The 16,869-nt window shown below is 42.0% G+C and overlaps 1 protein-coding gene across 3 annotated transcripts in view; it reads left to right on the top strand.

Annotated features, from left to right (window-relative positions):
• The first annotated feature begins 5,887 nt into the window (after nt 1-5,887).
• PBX3 (PBX homeobox 3) overlaps nt 5,888-16,869 on the top strand; it is a 220,361-nt gene continuing 209,379 nt past the window's right edge. Inside the window, exons 1-2 of one of the 3 annotated variants that reach the window (XM_058694119.1) lie at nt 5,888-6,172; nt 7,112-7,185. In XM_058694119.1, the coding sequence (XP_058550102.1) occupies nt 5,973-6,172; nt 7,112-7,185 (274 nt within the window). In that variant the 5' untranslated portion in view covers nt 5,888-5,972. Of the gene's footprint in view, nt 6,173-6,740; nt 6,835-7,111; nt 7,186-16,869 lie in introns of those variants that run through there. The other 2 variants (XM_058694121.1, XM_058694120.1) reach the window with 2 other exon arrangements.

Raw genomic sequence — 16,869 nt, 5'->3', positions numbered from 1 at the left:
AAATAAACATTAAAAAAAAAATTTTTTTTAATTGCAAAGGTTTTAGAAGTCACCTCCTAGGAATCCAGGACAAAGATAAGGCAATAATAATAATAATAATAATAATTATTATTATTATTATATAACATCTCTCTACCTGTAGGAGCTTCTACTATATACCAGGCACTGTGCTAGGCTATTCTTCCATCCATCATTTCTTTATGTAATTATAGTGCTAGATCAGCTTTGCTGCAAGAAGCAAAAAACCCAGACCAATAGGAACTTAAAAATAGGAATTAAATTTTCTCACATAACTAGGAATCTGGGAGTAAGCAATTACTGGTTTTGTTCAGATAGTCAACAATGCCTGGAGGCACCTAGGCTTTTCCTGTCTTTCTGCCCCACTTGCCATGTTTATTTTTGTTTTTAATAAATGCTTTATTTTGGAATATTTACAGAGAATTGAGTAGTACAGAGTTTTCTAATACCTCCCACCCTGTTTCCCTATTATTAACATCTTATGTTAATATGGAACATTTGTTACAATTAATGGACCAATAGTGATACATTATTATTAACTTATGTCTATAGCTTATTCAGATTTCCTTAGTTGTTACCTAATGTCCTTCTTCTGTTCCAGAATCCAATCCAGGAGACCACTTTACATTTAGTTGTCATAGCTCCTCAGACTCCTCTTGGTTATGAGGGTTTATCAGATATTCTTTGTTTTTGGTGACCTTGGCAGTTTGGAGTACTAGTCAGTTATTTTATAGAATATCCCTAGGCTGAAATTCGTTTAGGGCTTTTCTCACGATTAGACTGGGATTATGGGTTCGGAGGAGGGAGAAGACAGAGATAAACCACTAAACTCTGTTGATCTTTATCCTCATGTTGTCACCTCATTGTGACAAGATGGCTGCCACCACTGCTCCAGAACGAGAACCACATTCAAAGGTGGAAAGAGGCAAGGAAGGAGAGAAGAGCCATGTCCGTCCCTTATTTTTTATCAGGAAAGTCATCCCATCATCCCTGTGCCTTGACAGACACAGAAGGCAGGGGACAGGATGTTCATAGTTGATTTAGACCATAACTGAGACTGAACACATTGCTATTGGAAAAAAATCACAGTTCTATCAGCATGGAAAAATGTGGGTGAGCAACAGACAGTGTCAGGTCCAAGTGCCTACCGTGTATGAGACTATATTATACTAGGTGCTATGAGAGATGGAAGGACAAAGAAATGGTGCTTTCTGCTAAACTTTGCAGAAATTATGTATTTCAGTAGATATTCTCTTTTAAGGACCTCATGGCAGAATGGTGCACTATTATCCCACTGACTCTTTGGTTGCTCAAATACATCTACAGAAGGTGATGATTTGTCACATGTCACATTTGCTAGCAACTGTAAAGACCACTTCTGAAGAGTCGTTTCTAGGGGCGCCTGGGTGGCCCAGTCAGTTGGGCATCTGACCTCAGCTCGGGTCACAATCTCATAGTTCGTGGTTTCAAGCCCCACTTCAGGATCTGTGCTGACAGTGCAGAGCCTGCTTGGGATTCTCTCTCCCCCCCCCCCCGTCCCTCCCCCACTTGTACCCTTTCTCCCTCAAAATAAAAGAAAAAAGAGTCATTTCTAGAGAGATGGAGCAACGATGTGTTGGAAAGTAAATATCTAGTCAGTTTCTCCAAAGCAACAATTTGGAAAAGTTTAATCTTTCTTAGATGTTCAAGTTTTGTTTTGTTTTAAGTCAAATCAATCATGTTATAGTCACACCTCAAAATTCTTTGCCCAAACATATTTATGAACCAGATGAGAAAACTAACAGGTGAATTGAGAGCAAACAACACAGGACTATTGAGTATGGTAATAAATTACATACGTCAGGCAATATGTTCTGAGAGGTTAGAGCGGATGAAGATCAGTGAAGGCAGGCATGGCAGGAAAGGCAGGGAAAAAGGCAGGGTCCTAGATGGCCAGGAAGAATGGCCTGCCTGAGCTTTGGTCTTCATTTCCCTTCTCCATTGCCAAGATATCCAGATTCTTCTAACAGAGTTGTTCATTCTCTTTTTATTAGGTACTGATTATTATTTTCATTGATTTACAGTTCACCTGTCAAGGCCTTGTGATTTTTACTTAGTAATCTTAATTAAATGACTTTTTTTTTTTTCCACAGTGTTTCATAGGGTGGGCTTTGCAGCCACACAGATCAAGATTTGAATTCAAGGTCCAGCACTTACTGGCTTTGTGGTATTGTGTAAGTTCCTTACCCTCTCTCATTCTGTTTCCTTATTTAATAATAACCTTACCTGGAGAAGGCTGTTGTGAGCCTGAAATAAGATGAAATAAGGGGAACACAGAGCATAGTGTCCCGCCCTGAGAGAGTGCTCAATAATGGCATCTGCTGTGATGATCACTATATTGATGACAGAGGTAATGGTGATGTTAATATAAACCTATGGGGAAGGATGGATATGTGAAAGCCCCTACTTGGTTTTCACCATTTTGTCACTGTTAACTTTACATGAATGTACACTCACCAAAAGTAAATTACATTTCCCTTGACTTTTTAATAATCACTGCCTTAGAAAGAGCAAAGATGGATTCAGGTACTTAGGGAGGTTCTCTATTCTATTATCTGTGAAGGCACCAAACCACGTGACTCAGATTGCTGAGCGGAGACAAGGCAACATCCTACACGAGAAACTGGCAAAGGCACAAAAGATCTTGGAACATGTGCAATTAATTGACACCGTTTATTGGGGCTTGGAAATTAATCTAAAAGAATTTACAATTTAAATCAATGGTGATTGTCAATGAACCTATGAGGGAATCCTTGCTAGGACCCTGTAGTTTTACTGCAACCCATACTGACAGTAACAAAAAGAGAAAGAAGTCTCCCAAGCAGAAGGTCAATCTAATCCAAGCACTTAATGCAGAATTATGATATCAAATTTCCACATCACTGAATGACCATGGGTTTAGAGGTGTGTGCCATAAAATAGCTTCGGGGGCTAGACATTAAACAAGTTGTTTTATTCCTAATTGCTGGCATTTGCTTAACTGTTTTCTTAATTCTAATTTATGTTTTTATGTTCCAGTTTGTTTACATAGCCCATAGTTCCCAATTGCCTTTATTTGCTTAAGTGTTTCTTTAATTTTATTTACATTTTTATATATGTTGCTTTGCTTACATAACTCACTGTTTGGAGTGGGCTAGAAATAACCATAAATCCCCATTGCTAATTAGCTTCATCCTCATGACTGATTAGTCAAGATTATGAGCCTAGAAGAAGGGCAGGAAGGTGGCCTGATAGTGAGTCACAGGATCAATGAATTTTAGAACTGGAAGGAATTTAGAAGTTAAGGCATCTTTCAGACAGAATTCTGTGGTTTTACATCTTCAGCATTGGAAAATTAACAAAAGATTGGCTGCTTGCTCTTGTTCCTTTATGCAAAAAATGCATAAGGATTTGGTGACAGCTTTGAAAAACAAGTGAAGAATAAAGAGAAAGCCCAATCAATGATGTCTATGAGTAACCCATAATGGGGGCTTGAAAGAAGAATCAGAAACTTGACATATGAATGGGCTATAGAAGAGCAGAGAATATTAATGAACATGAGGGGGCTTCTTTGGAAGTAAGTAAGCAGAGTGGATTATTTGGAACTCCCTCTCCAGCAGCTGTGCAGTTTGTAAAGATTTTAGCTTGCCTAACTATAAGGTTAGCTATTAGCTTTGCAGTGGGGAGTATTTAAAAGTACACACAACATATGAAGGAAAGAACCTGGAACCGAGTAGCCTGCTTCATTCCAAGAATCCATCTGGCATGTAAAGAACTGCTTGTCCTACATTAAACCCTGCAGAGTAAGAGCCATTTTTCATATCTCATACCCCTATTTTTGGTTTCAGATAAGACAGCTTACTGAGTTTGGGGAATGAACAAGACTTTTCAGAAACACCTAACCAAAGAACCCATTTACGATGAGCTCCGCGAAACTCAAATGGAGAAAACATGTTGAAGCCTTTTGGGAAATCAGATTACAAGAAAGCTCAAGCGTCCACAAGCGGCTGAAATCTAGATCCCTAAATAATGTGCGGTTTTAGCTATTTGTAGACAGAGAACAATGGAAGCAAAGGCGTTATGGATATGCAAATCTGTGGCTGGGAACCCCACCATTAAAGGACTCATGGTGATGGGGTAAGTTGATGAGTGAAATCTAGTCTATCCTTAAGTAAACATATCTTTGTAATAAAGAGCTCGTTTTTGCAGCTTTGGTCCATCTGGAGGCAGCTGAAAGCAAACTCTGCCAAAGGAGTAATCCCTGGATTACCAAGAATTGCAGAGTATGTGAAGTGTTGTAAGGCTTGAATTGGTCCTGGATGTCAGGCCCTTTCCCTCCTCCCCGAGACAGTTCCCTCTGACATATTTTCATTTGCTCCCCTTTCAAGAGAGTGTATGGCATTCGGATCCGCTCAAAGCAGACATCAAGCATGCGGGACAACAGGCCACCACCTTACCTGGTCACCTCTTGAGGAACAGCCCAAGGCCGGAGCGCGGGCCCAACTCGGAGCAGCGCCCTCTCTGTTACTATGGTGATCGCGGGGGGGGGGGGCGGGGCCACCATCCGCAGCTTCCCCGCCTCTGCCCAGGACATTTCGAACGCTCCAATTGCGACAGCTCTTTCTTGCCTCTGTCCCGCCCCGTTCGGTTCCTAGCGTAATGCGATTGGCCTGGGACTGGCGACCGGAACCCTGAGGGTACCACCTCCCGACGGGAAGAGCGGGAAAGTGTACCAGGCGCTGTCCAAGGCGTGAAGCTCGCGGAGCTGCCGGGAAGCACATGGGTGGCTTTGGAACGAGTTGCCCCGTGTCCCGTGCACAACTCTTCGCACTCATGCCTGCTAACACTAGGGATCAGGAGCTGGGGTGTGGGTACAGCGTTTGCAGGCCGGGTGGGGGGAGCCCAGACCCGCGGGCGGAGGACGCATCCAGGCGTGAGGACACAGTGCCGCGCTCTCGGGCGCTGGGGATCAGAGGCCAGAGGGGCGGGCCGTAACTCGGGGGCGGCACCAGCGGCGGCGGCGGGAGGCGCAGAGCCCAATGAGCGCGCGCGCCGCCCTCGGGGGCGGACCGTGCGGAGCGCTCCCCGCCCTCCCTCTCGCCCCCGCCCCTCCCCCCGGGCGCCGGGGCCGCAGTGAGTGAGTGGCACTGGCAGCCTGTCAATCCCTTAGCCGAACGGCCTTCGAGCCCGGTCCGCGGCGGCTGCTGGCAGGGTGCGCGGCTCCGGCAGTGGCGGCGGCGACTTCTCCCGCCCCATCAATCTGCTGTCCGCCCGGCGCGCGGCCCGCCGGGGCCCTCCATCGGGCTCCGCGCCCCGCTGCGCCGGCCCGCCTGCTCCCAAACTTTCCTCCTCCGCCCCCTTCGCTCTTCTCGGCCCGCCCGCCGGCCTCCTCCTCCTCCGCCGCCGCCTGCCGCCGCCGCTCCCTCCCCCGGGGCCGCCGGGGCTCGGATCCCGCCCGGCCGAGGCGGCGGCGGCGGCGGCGGCCGAGGGAGGGGAGTGCGCAGGCTGGCGCGGGGGGCGGCGGGCGTCCCGGCAACTCGGCCGGCGCTGAGGAGCAAGTTGCGCGGGGCCGCCCGGCGGGGCGCGCGGCGGCGAGGAGGCGGCGCGGCGGCCGCGTGAGGGCAGCGGGCGCCGCTGCCTCCGCCTCCGCCTCCGCCGCGGAGCCCGGCGCTTCCGCCCGGCGCTTCTCCTGAGCTTCGGCGGGGGCGGAAGCCGGAGCCGGGCGCCCGTCCGCACCGCCTCAGCCGCGGGCCCCGCCGGCCGGGCCGCCCCCTCCCCGCGCGGGCGGGGAGCGCGCGGCCGCCTCCCCCTCCCCCTCCCCCTCTTTTCTTCTCCTCCCTCGTCGCCGCCGCCGCCGCCGCCGCCGCCGCCGCCGCCGCCGCCTCAGCCTTCGCCTCAGCCGCCGCCGCCGCCCGCTCCCGCCCGCGCGCGGCGGGATGGACGATCAATCCAGGATGCTGCAGACTCTGGCCGGGGTGAACCTGGCCGGCCACTCCGTGCAGGGGGGCATGGCCCTGCCGCCTCCCCCGCACGGCCACGAAGGGGCGGACGGCGACGGCAGGAAGCAGGACATCGGCGACATCCTCCACCAGATCATGACCATCACCGACCAGAGCTTGGACGAGGCGCAAGCAAAGTTGGTGTCGTCTCATTAAGCATCTTTTGTGTGTGTGCGGGAGCCGGGCCCGCGGCCGAGTCGCGGCCCGGGGTGGCGCCCGGGGCAGGGGCCTCAGCCCCGGGCAGGGAACTTTCTCCGCAAATCGCCCGCCCGCCCGGGCCTCGGGGGGACTTGCCCTCACCCCTCGACGCGGGCGGGAGTCGGCAAAGTTGCTCTCGGGGCTTGGGACGGACTTGGTGCCACGCGGATTTTGTGGTTTTCTCGCCCTCCCTCGCCTGGCCCTCTGGCAGCCCGGCCCCCTCCCACGGATTCAAACCTCCCGCCTGGACCCCGTGCACGCCGCCCCAAGAGGGCCCGGGGCCGCACTTGCGGGAAGTGCAACTTTCTCCTCCGGCCGGGAGTCGCGGTGCAGGGCTCCACTGGCCGCGGGACGCCCTCGCTGTGCGGGCGGCCGCCCCAGCCGGGCGGGCGCGGGGCGATGGGCGGTTCCCTGGCGGGTCCGGGTGCGGGCGGCCAAGTTCTCGGGGAAGGGAGGGCCGCCTCGCAAACTTTGCCGAGCTGTCACCGCCCGCTGGCCGCAGTCGGCCGGGCGCCCGCGCCGCGCCCGCTCCCCCTGTGGAGGGCTGACGCGGGAGCCCCGCCGCGCCGTCCCCTCCCCCGGGTCGCCGCCGTCTGCCGGGGTATCCAGGCTCCCCGCGCGGGTTCGCGCCCTGCGGTCGCCGAGGCTGCTGCCTGCCGGGCAGATGGGTCGCGCCTCGTTCGGGCTGGAGCTTTAGCCGCCGGAGCTTGCGGGCTGTCGCTAACTAGTCAACTTGAGTTTCTGTTGACTTGCCGTGGTTCCAAGGAGCCTTCCAAAATAGAGGGCCGGAATTAAATCTTGGGTCTAACTTAAAGGAAGGCGCCATATTATTCCATAGGTGATGCTAATACCTTTGTGTTTTGCTATTTGTTTTTTAGGAAACATGCCCTGAACTGTCACAGAATGAAACCCGCGCTCTTCAGCGTCCTGTGTGAGATCAAAGAGAAAACAGGTAAGAGGCTGCGCCCCACAGTGGGCCTGGAGACCCCCGAGGTGGGGTCAGAGCTACTCCTTCCACTCTCCAGTTGAGAGCTGCTGCTTTTGGGCACCGCCATCTTTGATCATTCTCTGCTTCCCACCTCCTGGTCTTGAGAAAAAACTGCAATAAATCTGGAGTCGATTTCTCAATTCCGCTCCTGGTATAAAATGAAGTGTAGATGCGGACGGGGCTGGGTCGCTGTCCCCAGGCGGCCGCCCCTGGCTGCGGGCTGGGAGGGGGCCCAGAGCACCAGCCGCCCTCTCCCGCTCCTTTCGCCTCGTTTGTGTGTCAGTTTTTAAAAGGAGCAACGGGAGACTGGATGCCAGGGACCGAGTCCCCGGGAGAAGCATCGCCCGAACTTTGTTTTACTTAGACAGCCCTAAGCTTCAGCTCCACAAATAGAAGAATAGACTCAATTGAACGGACTCCAGTAGGATGTTTGAATTAGTGTTTTAGTTGGGAAGGCTACTTTTAAGGACCCAGAAAGGGTAATGATGTGTTTAGGCATGTTCAATGTATTACATCTGTTAGTACTTTCATTAAATTTTATGCTTGAAGTCATTACACTGTAAATATGTTTAATATATTTTGTAAAGTAGAAAAAGGTTCACAGTTGCAGATTAAACAATTTTTGAAGTGTCCAGGGCAGGGAATGCAGGAGAAGACAGGTTTTGCAGAAGCGCTGAAATAAAAACTACAAGAACACGTTAAACAAATTTCTGGCAATTCACTTCAATTTAATTTTCTTGTTAGACTTTTTAAAATTAAGGGTATTTTAGTCTTGAGGTGGTAGTAGTGACTCAAATGGAATTGGAAATTTAATCTAGATGTTTTAGTTCCAATTTGGCATTATCTGCCCTGTATATGGCAAATAAGTGCATTAAACAAGCTTTTTTACTGTTGGGGTGTGTGTGTGTGTGTGTGTTTGTGTTGGCTATATGGTATTATAAAGTTGCTGTTTTTTAACTTCAGGCAAAGAAGAGAAAATTAAAAGTTCAGGATATAGCAATATCCAAATGATGCTGTTTAAAAGATTAAATGTCATTGTGTTTAAATCGAGTGTACAAATAATAGCACACAAAATATACTTGTTTGTTGGTAGGAGAGTTGCCCTCCTTTTAAACAGATTTTTCACTCTGCAATGCTATTCTGATTCTAAAAGTAATCAAGAGAAGATGATGGGTTTTTGCCACCTTTTAAAATAAATGCTAAGACCATAAGTAACAGAAAATATTGAGATCCTTAAAGATAGTTTTCCTGCTTTTCATTCACATAGTCATTCATGGTTTGTAAATGTTGAGTGATACCTTTTAAGGTATATTTTACATTTTGAAAACCACAGGCATTTTAAATTCCTAACTTTTACTATGTGTTGATTTTTAGCCATCTTTTAGCAAGCAATGTGATTTAAAATGGTAGATAATTTTTATCTGACTATAAAATAAGACACCAAACATTAAATCTTGAAGATTTTTAGTTTAGAAGCCTGAAAGTGTACAATTCTCAGTAAATTATGTTGCTTAATGTCCAAGGATTTTCTTGCTATCAGGGCTCCACTTCAGTTTCTGCTGACAGCTAAGCACTGGGGTATTGACTATGTTGTGAATATTAAGATTGATTCAACTCACAGGGCATTATATTACTAGGGAGAGGGGATTGATATTCTTCCCCTATCACCCCCTTCTCGTTATTTGTGTGTACGTACGTATGTATGTATGTATGTATGTATTTATCTTTTTTTTTTTTTTTTTTTCCTTTTTAAAGTTTTGGCCTAGCCAGCTTGAGAACCAAACCCAGCAAACTGCTTTTCTTGTTTAGACATTTAGCAGCAGGCAGAATTCAATTAGGAGGCATAAGTCCTCTAGTTGCTTATTTGCACAAGACTTAGTTACACCATTCTGAAAGGAAAGTATAGTCAGCCTCATGTCAAAGGTGAGTTACGAAAAAGAAACAAGTCTTTTCAGAGTCTGGGATTACTGGCAGAGAGAGCTTTGGTGGTGCTCTTGCTATTTAAGAAGCAAGAGGTAGCTGACAAAGGAAATTTTTGTCTTTTGAAAATTGTTTCTGAGGCTTTCAGTGATAACTTGTAAATTAGATACTCTTTTTATGCTTTGGCCGGCATATTCAAGTTTGCACGTTATCTCTTTTGTAAAAAGCCAGCAGCCAACAAAGAGTAAAGGCGGCTGTCTGGGCAGAGGCATCTTCCTGCCTGCCTCTCTAAGCTCGAGAGGGCTGGGATTTAAGTACCGAATGATTGATGGGGGTGAAGCTCTTTCTCTCCTCTCCTTTCTCCCTTACTACCCATACCTCCACCTCACCCTCCAAAAGTAGTCTTAGAAGGAGACAGGGACGCTGGACCCAGTATCCTTGATTTGAAATAAAACATCTGTGTAGACATTAGTGTTACCAAAGCAAAGAAAGCAGGGCAGCAAATTTCAGGCCTCCCCCCTTCCTCCCCACATCTGTTCCCACAGATAGGCTTTGGAAACATCATGAACTTATAAAATAAGCATTATAGAATATATGTGTATTGCATAATGTTTTTTCTGCAGATTATTTTATTTAATCTAATGATATAGTATCCAGAGATTAATTCTGTGTAATCTGGAGAAAGTTTACCTAGTCATTTGTAACAGAAACCGGAACATTATGTGATGACTCTATTCTGCATAATGGAGGGGTAGGGGGTGGTTGTCTGGTGGGGAGGTGGGGGGGAACTGTCACTTCGGTGGATAATGTCATTTCAGTTGTGCTTCTCCTAAAATAAGACAAAATCATTTCTTTAAAAAAATTCCATGTATTTATAGATCTGCCAGTAGGTTTTGAGGTTTCTGATCAGGCAGTGAACACAGCCAGTTCTGATGCACATGAGGGATTTAGTTGGAAACATCTTTTTTCTCTCCTACCACATATGAAAAGGTATTTTTCCTTTCTGACAGATAAATGGGTAATCTACCACAATTATATTATTTTCTTGTTCAGAGGTAGGGAAAGTATACTTTTACTATGAGATGCTTGCTTTTTCTTGAAAATGTATTCTTTTGTAAAATTCATCATACAATTATTTTGGGGTAGAAACGTCATCACTAGTTGAATTGTGATATTTATGCATTTTGAAAGCAACCGAAAAGTCATAGACTTTAAAATCAACATATTTGTCTATTTTAAACTACGCAACTAGCGAGATAGTTATATATGTATGTTAAGATTTTCCTCTTAATTACTTTTTAGCCATATTTTACCATCTATCTCTTAAATATTCCTGATGCTCTGAGGTCTCCTCATCTACATACTTCTTTTGGTGCATTCCCTCACATCTTTTTGCCCACCTTAATCTTGATTATTGAAGTACTTTTCTTTGTGAAAATATTCCATCCTCACAAATCTGCCTTCTTTCCCAAACCTTTAATTATGAGAGTTCAAATGAACAAAATGGTTCTTTTTGAGAAAGAAATGTATTTTTAAGAAATTTTAATGAAAATGCAACATTTTAGTATATAACTGAAGCATACTGTGAAAAAAAAATTGTACTAAAAAAAAACAAAAACAACACAACCTTTTCCTTTCTAAATGGTAGGTTAAAATATTCTATGTTGATAGCTGCCAACCAAACTCTGATTTATTGCCACCACAAACCCTAAATAGCGTTCATTTACTAGTAATGTCTAATGGCATACATGATGGTTTGCCAGATTTGTGGCCTTTGTGAGGCTTATAAGCAGGACTGACTTGGGAAGATCATAAAACTTAATGAACTTCTCTACTGCAGGAGGTGTCCGCAGGGGAAGAGAAAGGCCTGCTTGGCTGGTTGGGCTGGTTGAAGTATTTTTTATGTTTAAGGAGAAGAAGAACATGACTATTAAAAATGCTTTACTTTTGAAGGACCCTCCTCCCCCAGAAGGAGTCATAAGAATTTTAGATATCAAAACTGGATTTAAGAATGTAGCTTGTTATGTGAGTTTTTATATGCCTTTAGGATATGATATATATGTGATTAAACCTTTTATCTTTAGTGTTATCAGTGTGGCTAGGTTTCAAGGACAGAGCAGTGAACTCAGTGAATACCTGTCCATTTAATTCTGACCCTACAGGCTTCGAGACTTATTGGAATCTTCTTTTTTCTGTTTTCTTTTTTTTTTAATGATTCAGTATAAAATGTGTTCATTTTTCATTGCACAGTGCCCTGTAATTCTTTAATTCCCAATGTATAAAAACCAGATATTCCATGAAGTGAAAATTTAATAGGAAAGGTGAAAACTGTTATATATGAGAATAAATGTTATTGTATATATTGCATATGTTCTTTTAAGTTACTTTTGCAGTATTTCCAATATAATTATCATTATTTGTTCCAGACTTTTAAAAGCAAATGCACTGTTCCATACATGATTCATTCTTGTATTTTAATGAACTTATTTTCCAGTTGTAAAAAACTTTTTATTATGGACAAGTGGAAACATAAAAAACATGTAGAGAGAAGAGAAACTCGAACCCCCATGAACTAATCGCCCACTTTCAGCAGTTAGCAACACTTGGCCAATCTTGTTTTCTCTGTAACTCCCACCCTTTTAGGATTATTTGGAAGCCAATTTTAATGGACTGTTAACATATTAAATTTCATATCAATTTTTGACACGTTATGTCTTGTTTACATTGGAAATATTAAATGACTAAACAGGAAAAAAATGTAAAATCAGTATATCTTAGAAATGTCATTAATTATCACTTTATCACCAATCTTTCCTTAAAGTAATTTAAGAATATTTTTATTGAATTTTATCTATTTTTATAGATTTGTATGTATAACTCACCATAGCTTTTAAGGAGGTATTGAGGGAAGATGTAAAAACTGTTGTTTTTCTAACTTACTTTTCCTCTCTCTTCCTTTTAAGAGAACACATGCAATATATTCGTAGAAAACCTAGAAAAAAAATCCAACTACCATACTGGTTTAGAACTTCATGATCAAGTATTGTATTATCTTCAAAATATGGGAATATCTTCCAACTCTTTTTTCTTCTTCCCTGTAAAAATATATTGAACCTTCTTGTCAATACTAACTTGATCTGTACAAGTAATTCTTTCATGCCTTAGTTTTAGTAGAGTTCATTTTATTACAGATTTGTGTAGTTTTGGTCTTTTACTTGGGACTTTACTTTGTTACTTTATTAATTTACATAATTTTATTCCTAATCAGAAGTGTATTAATACGGTGGCAAAGGAAGCCCTGATTTTCCCCAAAGAGCATATTGTTTCATCGGCTCTCATAAAATGTAACTGTGTACATCTTTCATGCTGTGATTCTTTCCCTTTTAATTAATTTCATTTGTATTTTTAGATTTCAATTTATAAATTTTGTAAAAGGCTATTTACAAGACAGATTTAAGTTTAACATTTCATTTAGATTATTTATATTTTGATACTTTATGGTGGCATTGTACAGGATGAAGTTCTGTTATATGAAGTATGGTTATAAAGAATTGAAACCACATTTCATGAACCACACCCTAAATCAGTCACCACTTTATTTTATACTCATACCATTGAGGTATCTATTCGGAATAAATACTTAAAATGTCAGCACAAACACATCAAGTTAAATAAAGATTTTAGACTCTTTTTCCTCTATTCATGTACATGTGGACATCTTTAGGTATTTATTATTTCAATATTGACACTGTGAGAATAATGTTTTATTTGTTTTCTCAGCAGGCTTGTGTTTTAGCCATTTATCAGTGTGATCAGCATGATTTAGGTAGTAACTGACTAACAAAGCTTGCACACCACCCTTTCCATGTTGACCTTTTCAAGCATTGCCCTACTTCATAGGCCATTTGAGTCTTTAACTATGAAGAGAGTAAATAATTTACATCACTGTGTAGTGTAAGTTGGCCGAAGTTTTCCAGACCTGGCTCTCAGATTTTTTTTACAAAGTTATAGAAGCTAATTAAACAAGTTGCTATCACAGCTAGGTGATAGTGTTGTTATACTTAGCACATAAATGAATAAGTAATGCTTGAACAGGTCACTGAAAAAATAAACTATCGTTTTTGTGCCATCAGACACAGAACATGTTAGAAAACAAATTTCAATAATCTTCAAACTTAATTCTAATTATTGCTGTTGTAGGTAGAATAGTAACCAGAATCTCTTCTTTATTTTTTTGTAGACGTAGTCCATAAGTATAATATGTTTGTAGTTTTGACGGTAACAGTAGTTTGCTTTGGTACTAAATTTGAGTGTATGTCTAGCAAAAAATTGGTGTGAAAGAACGTTTTAAGTTGAATTGGTATAGTATTTTTTTTTTTTTTTTTGGACTGACTGTATGATAGTAGCTGATTAGGACTGAAAACAATTAAAATTAAGTATGGATAAAAATAATTGTTAAAAGTTTTGTACTTCTTTTTTTTCTTCAGTTTGCTTTAAAAACGTTACGCTGTTTTGAACACTAACCCTTTTTGTGTGATCATATTAATGAGGACTTGGTATACATTGTAAGCCTTTTAAGCCTGATGATTCCTCATGATGTTTAAACCATTATTTGGGAGACTCAACATATGTTATGGCAAAATGATTTTTTTTGTGTGTTTGTTTTGTTTTATGTGATACATCAGTTTTCAAAGCACATTTCTTAGGCATCAGAGTCCAGCAGGTGGCTTTTTACATTAAAAAAATTCATAAATTTTAAAATCCCATAAAATTTTATTTCAAATTCAAATTAACTAATTGAGAATGTCAACATTTCCACTGTCTCTATATTAACATTTATAATAGAACAAATGGTTGCATATAGAAATTATCTGCAACATAATCTAAATTAAGATTCTAAACAGGCATTACAGATGCTGGTAACTTTGGCAATTATCATTTTGTTTGGTGAACAGTAGTAAAACAGTGTGCGGTAAAAGTGTTTAGAGAGAGAGGATAAATAAATTGAACAGTTTTGCAATGCAAAGTGGTTTGTGGTGTTTTTGAGGATTTCTTGGCTCTCTCTTAACTGCTATTGTGAGCCTGGAGCAGATTTCCCCATTGCTAATGCCCTAGAAGTATTAATTCACTTTGATATGCTAATTAGAGGGCATTATGCAAGAAATGAGATTAAGTGGCAGCATGAAGCCATTTGCCTGTCAGTAAATTGAGAGCTTTAGCATCAGGAGGAGCTTTGTTTTTTTTTTTTTGGGGGGGGGGGGGTTGGGTTTTTTTTTTTTTTTTTTAGTTTCTCTTGGTTTTGCATATAAATAAAATTGATTGAAAGGTCTAGAGAAGCTTCTAGAACATCAGTGTATTTTCTCCCCTCTTATGATTATTGAAACGTGGTGTTACAGAATTTTTCTGAATATTAATTGACCTAATTGGAGATACAAAGAAGTGTTTATTGTACTCTCTATATGAAAGTATACTAAGAATTTTGTGTCATCTAGTCTTTTTTCTAAAGCCTAATTTCAGCAACATGGCTAGTAACTGTTATCACTAATTTTCAGAGTGTAAACGTGTGTGCGCGCTAGTGCAGCAGTCTTCACTAAACTGAACTTCATAAGAATCTTTCCTTTATGAGGGAAAGAAAGAATAAATAGTTGACTTGGGCTTCGGGAAACTATATTAAATGAGCATTAAGACTATGGCTTCGATACCTAAAAGCTGAAACAGTTAGCATAAGTTGTTATGCTCTGCACTTCACACACCTGTAGCATTTACATGTCAGCATATATCTGTTGTGTAAGATCACCACATTATTTGATTTTCATGTTGGGGGTTGAGTTTTGTCCTTGATTCTGATTTTGCTGACTTTGGTGATTTAAGGCAGGCCTCCGATATTTCTGTCTGTAAAGCCACTATGTGATTTTGTGTATTTTGTTGGGAGATCACATGAATGAATACTGTGATTAGCATGGTGGATTGCAAGAAAGACAGAACTTCTCTGGGCCTATGAAAAATTTAAGATTTCCTCCAACATGGAACTTTTTTACCTGTTATAAACCATTGCTAGAAGTAGAATTGCAAAACTCTGTCCTGCTACCAGGGTGTGGTTAGATAGGACAGAGTTTGGATAAAACATTTATATTGAGGTTTGGTTCTGGTGTCTGAATTCCACCACTGTGGCTCTGACTCTAGACCCAGTAAACCATAACTTCTCTTTAGAGCCATATGGATTATTTAGTCACCACAGCTGCCGTGCATACTCACTACCAAGGCTGGCATCTCCTCGGTGTGCATGTGTGGTGCCTGTTAATGTTAATGGGAGTTAGGAATGTGCACACAGAGAGGGCAATGAGAGTCTCTCCTGAGACAAAAGTCCTGATTACATTTCTCAGTGAAGAGGACTTAGTGTACCTACATATTCGCTGCTCTTCTAAATGAAATAACTTGCTTCCTTTAAATTCTCATTCCCTTCTCATACTCCCTGAACTAGTTAAATCAATGAATCCTCATTAGTCTATGATTACTTGCAAAATTTCATTTAAAGCATAGGAAGTTATTTTTGATTGAAATGGGAACAAAAAGCTTTTGAAATTGCATATTAGTATTATTTTTTTTTAAATAAAAGGTTTCTACAGGCTTTCACACATACAAAGCCTTGCATGTAGGAATTTATAGAGAAATTATTGAGAGGGACTCCTGAAATAACTTGACTGCCATTTGATGGGGGGGGAATCACTACATTTAAAAATATGTATATAAGTGAAATGGAAAGCTTGTATGTGATGTTCCGTAGAAACCTTTACTATATTAGTGTCCTCAAATGAAGAAGAATTGACTTAGGTGGTGTCATAAGTTTCCTCCCCCCCCCCCCCACTTCTTTCAAAAAAAAAAAAAAAAACAACACTAAGGATGAAGGTAGTTGGAATTCATAGTCAGATATATCATTTTCAACTTGGAATAGGAACTAGAACAGGAAATTGATTTTATATTTATTATGAAAGCAAGAACTCTGCCACCAACTGACAGCTATCCATGTTTTAGTTTTGTGATAATTGTTCACAGACATTACTCTGCAGTTGGCCCAGATTATTTATAATGTTGATTGGGAGCGTCTGTCCATTAAAAGGTATGTGTATAATGAATATCTTTAATTAAACCAAGTAATATTGGACTATTTTATTTTTCTTTTACATTGAATCTTAGGTTTAGGATTAACTGTCAGTACTGGTAAGAACAAGTTACAATAGATTGTGCAATGATTTCTCTGGCTTCATGGATGTATTTATTACCATTTTTGAACAAATTATACTAACATGAAAAGTTGTGTTTGAAATGATTGTGTGCTAGATAAGGCGATACATTACAGGAATGGTTGGGTTTATGGAGCTTTATGTAGAGGTTTTCTCAGAAATTATAGCACAGGGCTGTCACTATAAAACCCAGTGATACAGTTGGTAATAACATACAGTGAAGATATTTTTAGATTTTCACTTGTTATTCAAATATGTGAGAACCCTCCAGTTTTTCTCGTCATATTTCTTTGTTGGAATCAGTAGAGGGAAAAAATGAAGGAAATTCTTTTAACTGTGTATGGGGTGTGGGTGTTTGACTTGACTGAATTTCTTCTTGCTCACCACTTGTTAGAGCAGTGATGTGATATTGAGGATATCCTTGGGAACTTATTGACTTCTTGGTTCTTGACCTTTTGACGGTGATCATGTATAGGAATGGAATGTC

This window comes from Neofelis nebulosa, chromosome 12, assembly GCF_028018385.1.
Source record: "Neofelis nebulosa isolate mNeoNeb1 chromosome 12, mNeoNeb1.pri, whole genome shotgun sequence".
NCBI classification, from domain to species: Eukaryota; Metazoa; Chordata; class Mammalia; order Carnivora; family Felidae; genus Neofelis; species Neofelis nebulosa.
The sequence above is the reverse complement of the archived record's forward strand: the minus strand, read 5'-3'. Positions and strand labels throughout refer to the sequence as shown.